The 8,746-nt window shown below is 53.1% G+C and overlaps 1 protein-coding gene across 1 annotated transcript; it reads right to left on the bottom strand.

Moving 5' to 3' along the window:
- Positions 1-3,159: 3,159 nt before the first annotated feature.
- NCLIV_040920 (conserved hypothetical protein) lies at positions 3,160-4,335 on the bottom strand (the record flags this gene model as incomplete). Its single annotated transcript, XM_003881001.1, has 1 exon — positions 3,160-4,335. The coding sequence occupies one exon, from the start codon at positions 4,333-4,335 to the stop codon at positions 3,160-3,162; it is 1,176 nt and encodes a 391-aa protein (XP_003881050.1).
- Positions 4,336-8,746: the final 4,411 nt, after the last annotated feature.

The raw sequence follows: 8,746 nt of genomic DNA on the forward strand, positions 1-8,746 counted from the left end.
AAGACAACACCTGGAGCTTGTTGAGCTGTGAAAAAGACAAAACGCAATCTCCACTCTGCCGGTTTTAATGGCACCATCAACCACCCCCACCAGCTGGGGGGGAGGGTGCTCGATTCGAGTGCCCAAACACGGAGGAAAAGGCGCTTTTCCTCGACAGGCCGGCCGCTTTGGCACTTGTGCCCAAGCCAAGAAGACGAGAATCTCCACGGAAAAGACAAAAAGAGGAAGGAAAGACGAGAAAAGGCTAGGTCTCAAGTTCCCCCAGCCGCCCATCTGTATATACACTCGCGCGCTCGAGTGAGAGCTCGCTCTCAGCTACGTGTGAAGTCGAGGGGGTGAAGCGTGTGTGTTCAGTTGTGCGTTTTTCGAGGTCGAGAGTGAGAAGGCGCCGGAAACGCGGCCAGCAGGAAGGTAGCAGCTTTCGGATGCCAGAGCGCGTCACGGGGGGAGTGTCTGTTTCGAAGGTAGAAAAGAAAAGCGGGAAAATTGGAGAAAGTGAAAGACTGTGAAACCTACATATCTCCTTTTTCGTAGACAGTCACTCACTCCCACCCTCACCCCGGGTAGTGGCCTTCGAAAGGGTCACTTTCTCCCCTCGACGCCCTCTGTCTCTCGCAGCACGCGCACTTGCTTATCAGTGCCCTCCACCGCGTTGTACGCCTTCCCCAGTTGAGCAGCAAAAGAAGGAAAGGAAAGAACACAAAAAGGGGAAGAAAACACAGAAAAGAAGAAAGCCTAACAGGGCACGGTATGGGCGGTTTTCAAGGGAATGTCGCGTTTCTTCTCACAGGGGTGTCGGTCGATTCTCTCGGATTCCCTCCGCAACTGTACGGCCGTTCCTCGCGCCTCATACAAATCGTCCGGGCATGGAAACTTTTCTTCTCTCTTCTCTCATCATCGGCCTTCGCTACTCTCTTTTGCTCTCCCCACACTAATATGTGTGTACGGATATATGTATATAACAACGCGATAAACGCGCTTTCCTAGAGTGAACATATGTCAATAGATGCAACAGGTGCTTTATGAGGTAATCTGTCACACAAACTGCCACCGCAAGCTTCCCACCGCCACGCAAAACCCTATGTCAGCGTAAGGTAAAGAAAATGTTTCTCTACTGGAAACATTCTCAGCCAGTTTTGAGGGAGTGCAGACCGTGTGTCAGAAGTTTTGTTTCGTCTCGGAAGAAATCTGTACTTTGAACCCTGGAAGTCGCTGGTGCCTGAATGCAGTGCCTTGTCGTTCGACCGTTTCACAATGGAGATAGGCCACAGGTCTTTACCCGGGGACTCCTCTTAACGGCGGACGGGAATGTATGGGAGGTTCAGTGGCACACGAGTGCGAAGTATTCCTGTCTTTGGAGAAAGAACGACAGACGAAGAAGAGACTAGAGCGGGAGCATAGCCGACTGTGTCGTTAGACACCTGTGGAAAGAGGACATAGGAATGTAGAGAGAGGATCAGACGCTTAAAAGAAGGCAAGAAAAAAATGGGCGTTGGTTCTATTCACGAAAGTTATCTCTGCAGTGCGGTGTTTACAAGTCGACACGAAACAGCAGACCGTTGCACACACAGCAGACCGTTGCACACACAGCAGACCGTTGCACACACAGCAGAGACCACCGGGAACACCGTGAACTCTGTTACGGCGGCAGAGAGAAGAAACACAGAGAGGCTGCGAGAGAATCCACACTACGCGGAGGCGAGGGAAGACCTAGAACACGGCAGTGGCTAAGTGACACACCGCGGTGGGTTCGCACGACAAAATGGAGATGCCCGTGAAAGAGCATCGATACCGAGGGGGAAAAAGACAGTGGAGCCTCTTACGTTTAACGGGAGGTGAGCCTCTCCGAATTTTTTCACAGCTTTTCCTCCAAGTCGGAGCAGACGGCCAATTTAGCTACGGACACTGGATGGGACACATGGGGGCTCTGGCTCCTCTCTCAACTCGCTTTTTCGACGATGCAAAAGTAGCTACTGTAGCAAGTTGTTCGTCGATGTCAAACGAACATGTGTATATTTCTGTCCATATGGATATATATATATATATATGTCTGGGCTGAGTTCTAAAATAGGTGCAGAGAGTCGCTAGTTCCAGCTACAGGGGTGGAACCACCCAGAAAACCACAAGTGGCCGTTCTAGGAACTGTGCATCTGGACATTCTTTATGCCCAGGTCTTGACAATACAAGTTTGTGGATGGTGACTGGAATCGCCGCCCTTCTTCCACAGAGGCATAGCCTTGTGACTCCAATCTTCTTTCGTAAAAAGCGTCAGGTGGTCTTCGCTCCGGCAGGTTGGTTCGAGACTCCCACATCATTCGACAGTCGAACACACGCATGTGCCGCTGTGAAGCGAATTGCGAACCTTTCCCCCTTTTCGTACCGGGCTCCGTTCGATAGAGGCGGGTTCGGTTCACAAGTACACACACATTTTCGACTTGTTCGTGGGCAAACAGGAGATAGAGGCGTGCTGTTGTAGGCCTACGATATTTCCTCACCGCAAGCTGGCCACGTTTTATTCATACCTTCCTCAGCAGGAATGCCTCAAAGAGCGTCCCGTGTTTTGAGGCAGGTGTTCTGAAAGGCACGCGTACAACACATGAACCGTTTCACCCGTATCACTCGGATGTCCAACGCGGGACTGTTCTTCGTATTCGGAATCAAAACGCAAATCAGTTATTTGTCGACCTCCACGGTTATAGATTCGCATTCGGGTTGAACGCAATCTCCAGAGTCAACCACATCATCAAGCGTCATTGAGTTCATTTCACGTGTTACTTTCCTCCTCATCTCGACTTTTCACTGTAGGATTCACGAACCCTCCGCCTGTCGTACGTCAACTTCAGTGACTTGTGATAGCCTCTGTCTTTCCTTCTTCTCTGATGTCGCTCTCTCGGTGTCCGTGGCTTATCGACACTTGATTCCCTGCCTTCATGTTCTCGCGCTGATGGTTTCCCCGGCTCCGTCGAGGATAAAAGTTTCCTTTCGTTCCTAGTCCATGGCCTCTCAGCACTGTACACGTAAAACGTACCGTGTGGCCGGGTGGAAAGAGTTTCCCTCTCCTTCTCTATACGTTTCGGTTGTGTCTCTGTCGTTTTGCTCGCCATCGCTCTCCGGTTTTCTTTCACATCATTCGGGTGCGTCTCCGAAAAACCTCGTGTATCAGCCGATGAGTGCTTTGTCCTCGTACTCCGTCCACTCTAGTGTCCCCTGGAATGCGTGTTCAATTAGGGTTTGTGCGAATAAAGGGGAGACTGGATCTCCTGTGTGGCGTAGGATCCAACCTAACAGGCCAAGCTCTCTGTCTCTGCGTTCTTGGTGGTGGTGGCCTCCTCTTGCGCAGCTTGGCGACACACGTCCTGCTCGTCCTTTCTCCCCTTCTTTCCATGCGCCTTTCCCTCGTATGCACATGCCGCTGCACTCGCTCTCCGTTACTTCCCGTCTCTTTTGTTCAACGTTCTCATGCCAGAGGCGCCACACATTCGGTCCCCTTAAGCCCAGAAGGTACGGTGCCCAATCGTTGCCGTTGTTTCCGAAGGAAGTTTGGTTCCCAGTTGTTTGTCTGTGCCCGCGGATCGAAGCACACTGCCAGCAGCGCCGACACTCACATGTTTGCGCTGCCTTCCTCTCGTTTTCCCTCTCACGAAAATGCATACACTTGCCGCACATGCGGCGACACTTTATTCTCGTCTCTTCGTTTTTGCGAAGCCCGTTTCTCTCGTTTTCCTCCCCTTCCGTGAGACCTCCATCGAGAGTCCAGTTCCCGTGAGTCATCTCGTCACATCGCATTCTTTTCCCCCGACGCTTCAGTTCCCTCCCTGTCGCTCCGTTTTCGTCTGCGCGGCCCTCGCTGCCTCCGCCTCGACTGCGGGGTTTCGTTCGCGGTGTAGAACCCTTGGACGGCGAGCAAACAGATGGCACGGATCGATCTTTCTCCTTTTTTGGCGACAAAGAACAGGCCAGAGAACCAACTGACCCGGACGGCCGCGAACGGGAAAAGGAAGACGAGGCCGAGGAAGGCAGAGGGCCGACAGCGGCTGGACATGGCTGCAGGGAGAGGGCTGGGGAACGAGACAAACGTGGCAGGAGGCCCTGGAATAGAGTGGCTGCTGGAGAAGAGAAGTGCGTCAGAGCCTCCCACAGAGGCGGCGAACTCGGGGAGAGAAGACGAAGAGGTGGACAAGCAAACGAGGGGCCAGAAGCGAGGTGCGAAGACCAGCCTGACAATGCCGATCCGCGAAGCGAGTCTCCGTACTCGGCAGACAAGAGAGGAAGAGGAGACGAAAACTGAGAGTACCGAGTCAAATACGCGGGCAGCGTAATAGACCGTTCCGACATGCGAACGGTGGCGCGAAACAGGCGCCGGGTTAAGGCCGTCAACTGCCGGTCGCACGTGTGCCTAAAATCGCAAACGGCAAAAACACAAAGGGTACCTTTTAAAGATTTCGTACGATCTGTGAATCTCAATCACTTCGTTTCAAGTGTCGCCCCAAATGCCCAACGCCGCGCTTTCTACAAAAGCAAGATGCTATCCCGGGAGACAGGTCACAACAAAAAAATACACATGGTGGAGTTCAACGCCGACGACCACGCATTAAATCGGGTATTCATATCCGACTGCCCCCGGCGATCTACTGGCCTCTATGTACATGTCAATTCCTCCACACGAAAAAACGTAAATGGATACGTACATAGCTAAGCGTACGTACGGATGTATGGATATGTGCACTTTCAGATGACCAGAACGAGATGCACAAAAAGATATAAATAATGAGCGATATTTTGCTGTCAAGCAGCCACAGGGCCCCCGTCGTCTCTCTCCACGAGCGACAAACGTTAGGATAAGACCGGAGAGAGCCATGGCTCGAAAAGAACAAACAGCACTGTCACCGTTACAACGCGAGACGGGGCATCCCAAAACCGAACTGACACTCAGACACACAAGTACAAACAGACGAAAAAGCGAAGACACAGTTGGGTCTCCACTTACGGAAGGAAAATGGTCAGCGGGCAAAAGGGAGCGAATTCGTGAAGAAGTGTAGCCGCTCGCGGGTCCAGCACCTGCCACACAAAAGCCAAGGCACCCAACCACGCGAACAAGTCAAAGAATCTCCACAACAGTCTGAAACTCTAACTTCTCTTTCCGAACACAAACGCGTGTACCATTCGTGCTGAAGCTGCGAGACGATGCTATGTATGTGATATTCGTGGGAGTGCAAGGCAGCTTCTCTCATCTGACTTCTTCGCCCTGCAACGCCTCGGGGACTGAAATCGATACAGTGTATACATAATTATAGACGCGCCGGTGTTTAACCTGAACCCTTCTCTCCACTCGCTGCAGATGTCACCCTAAAATGGGCCTTCTGCAGCGATCTTGACATTCCGGTTTCTCACCTGCGGTCGGCCCCCACTCCGGCGCTCACACATATGCATATATATATATATATATATATACGTATATGTATATACTACAGGTTTATATGCATGCATGCATGCAATCGTACGATTATGTGCATCAATATATGTATACAAGCGTAGACTGCCCACGTAGATATTCATGTATGCGTGGATATATTTTTCACAATTTTCGCGTTGTGTGTGTTTGTCGGCTGGGGTTTCTCGCTGCCACTGAATTCCTTTCTCGCGCATACGCTCACCCTCTGTGCCAGTACGTGCCAAATGTACGGCGCCCACGGCCTGTGTCTGTCGCATTCATCCAGTGCGGCCTCCTGTTCTCCGCCTTCGTCACTTTTCTTGTCCTCTTCATGCGTTTCGTCTCTCTTCGTCTCGTCTTGTTGTGTGTTTTCCCTATTCGTGTCCCCAGTGAAAGAGACTCCACCGTGAGGAAGGTTACCCAAGATAGGACACGAGGGGAACGCGCAGGGCGAACAAAATGCAGGCGTCTGTGGAACGGGGCTTGCGGATGGTTCCTCTCTTTTCGCAATAGGCGGTAAAAGGAAGAGGCGCTCGAGAATGGCAGAGGACGAGAGGTCCTGTCCTGCGATACGGTAGACAGGAACAGCCTTTCGCCTGCAAAGCAAAGAAACCACTCGAGGCAATAACGTGACAAACGCAGCAATACCCACGTGACAAACACACCACGCAGACAGCTGGAATGCGCCGTCATGAACGGCCGCCTTTTGCCACTCTCTTTTGCCTCAAATTGCTTCTCAGCAACCACCCCTGATCAAACCCTGCCCTTAAGCCGCACGCACATTTCCTTTAGATTTGCATGTAACCACATCCGTCACAGGGATGCTGAACACCGTCGCCCGTCCAGTTAACGGTCCCTGCTAAGCAGACAGGAAAAGTTCCTTTTCGCTCTGGTAAACGCTGTTCCTTCTCCATCCCCTCGCCACTGCAAATCTGTCGATACAACTCGAGCCCTGTTCTTCCCGTTCATTCCCTTCCTTCTCTCTTTTCCCGCCTCCCTCCATCTTTCGCTTTCCTCTCCCTTTCCTCTGTCTCCCTCCCTGGCGGTTTCGTCTTACACGTACCGGTGAGAACGCGTTTCCTCTGTCTTTCCTTCGCTCGCTCCCTTTCGCGGTCCGTCTCCCCTTGTTCCGCGTGTGTTTGGTTTCCCCTCGCCTCGCGTCCCTGCTGGGTCTTGGTCGGCTCGCCCCACTGCGGCAAACAGTCGGCGAAGACACCACAGACGCCTTTCTCCGGGATAGCGACGCGCCCCCTCGCAGCGTCTGTCTTGGTTTTTATTTGTGCTCTTGAGTCTTTCGCTCGCGCCATGCTTAGAGCCTGCATGCACTGCGGCGACGCCCTTCCCCCTCGTCGTGTCATGCGTGCCTGACGCAGGAGGCAGAGCGCCCGCAGACCCGAAACAGAGGAGCGAAAGGAGAAACAACGCTGCAGCAGAAACCGTGAATGCGACGGGAAACGAGAAAAGGAACAAGGCGAAAAAGATAAGGAGAGAACAGGAGTTTTCGCGGGCAAAGCACTCGAAGCGCTCTAGAGTTTCACCTCCAAGGGAAGAACTTCTGAAACAGATTGAACTGCCGACGCTCGCGGGGCGCCCTGCGTTTCCGTTCGCTTGTCCTCCCCTCTGCCCCCCCTGCGGCGTCCATCCGGCCGGTAGCCTGTCTTCTGTCCCTGCCCGCATGTCTCTGCCAGCTCCTTGCACGTGGAGACTGGGCCGGTAGACTGCCGAGGGAGAACACCACGACCCTGCAGATGAGGGCGACGCCCAGCGCGGCCGAGCAAGAAAACTCTTTTCGGGCGCGGTGTGTGAGGTAGCGTCCAGGATCCAGGCCCTCTGGGGTTTTCTGCTGTTTTCTGCTTCCCCCGTTCTGAGGGACTCAACAGGAGACCGCAGCAGTCCCTTCATAAACCCCTCAGCTGGAGGCGCCGACACATCGGCGGGGCCAGAGGAGACAGAGGAAGATCTTCGCGACACTCGGGAAGGAACGGAGACGGGTCCCAAAGAGCTCTGGGGGGCGGAAGTGCACAACGTCAAGAGAGCCTCGTGGCGCCGCAGCAGTTGAGCAATGTTGAGGAAGAAGGCTTTCCGCTCTTCAGAGGAGAGGCGAAGAAGAGACACAACAGGCAGAGTTGCCAAAGCAGCTACTTGCGCTTCGAACCTGCGAGCAAGAAAAAGGCGGAGAACGATCTCTGCTGTAGCCTGAGACGCGCGCTCTGATACGGCATGATCCTGCCATCACTCCTGGTCGCTCTACTCTTCAGCAGTTCACGCAAATATGCATTTTAATCTCGGATTGTGACACCATGCAAGTGGCGCGCACACACACTTGCTCATATACAGAGAGAAAGAGAAATGTAAAGTAATACAGAGACCACGCCTTAAAAAAAAATATGCAGCTACCGCCCACGCGTTTTGAGTCACGTGACCAGCTGTGTGTGAATTCTCACAAGCATATATTCACCTGTTTTGCGAACCGAGCCATTCCGTGTATATACATAGTATACATTTGCACGTAGCAATCTGTATGTATTTCGATACTTTTAGGTTGGTGAAAAAATGAATAACGGCTTTACACTTACGCTCCAAAAGCGTCTCCTGCACGGATGGCTGCTAGGTCGGTTCCCAGCGTCTCAGGCGGGCAACACCAAACAGCAAACTGCGAGCCTCCCCTATCTCGCCCGTTCTTCGTTTTCGTGTTTTCGCGGCCCGGCCTTCGGTCTGCCTCTTCCAGAGGGGGGCTGGAGGAGCGTGTTCGCTCCCTCAAAGAACCCGAGGACGAAGAAGCGTACAGGGACGGGAAAGGCAGTCTCGATGGGTTAGTGGCGACGTGCTTACAAGGCAAGTACACCAGTGGCGAAGCAAGGGCACTCTGACACGGTGGCGCCGTGGAGAGAGGTGAATCACCGAAGATGGAGAGGTATGCATCGAGGAGGCGAACGGACAGCTGGAGAGAGCAGGAATGAAATCCGACAGGGACACGTGAGCATCTTAAACTGTTTCCCCCTGGTTGTCCACGGCATCCGTCAAGGAGTACGACACCTCGATGCAAAGGCGAAACAAAGAACACCTGTGAGATGCTTGCATGTGAGTTCACTCTAGTGGAGTTTGCAATGTGCCTGCTTTGTCTCGCAGTCGTCGCACCCCTTCCTTACCTCGACAGGATGTATTTTTGAACTATCTGCAGCTGCGGAGAGCAACTCGCTCGGATGTTGCACGGTCATCTGGGGGCGCCGTGGTTCGCACGATTCTCGCCTGGGTGCTTCGTCGCTTGTTTGCGAATGGTTTTCTGCATCTCCGTTTCCAGCGTTCGCTGGCGAC

The sequence above is a fragment of the Neospora caninum genome, chromosome IX, assembly GCF_000208865.1.
Source record: "Neospora caninum Liverpool complete genome, chromosome IX".
In the NCBI taxonomy this organism is placed as follows: Eukaryota; Apicomplexa; class Conoidasida; order Eucoccidiorida; family Sarcocystidae; genus Neospora; species Neospora caninum.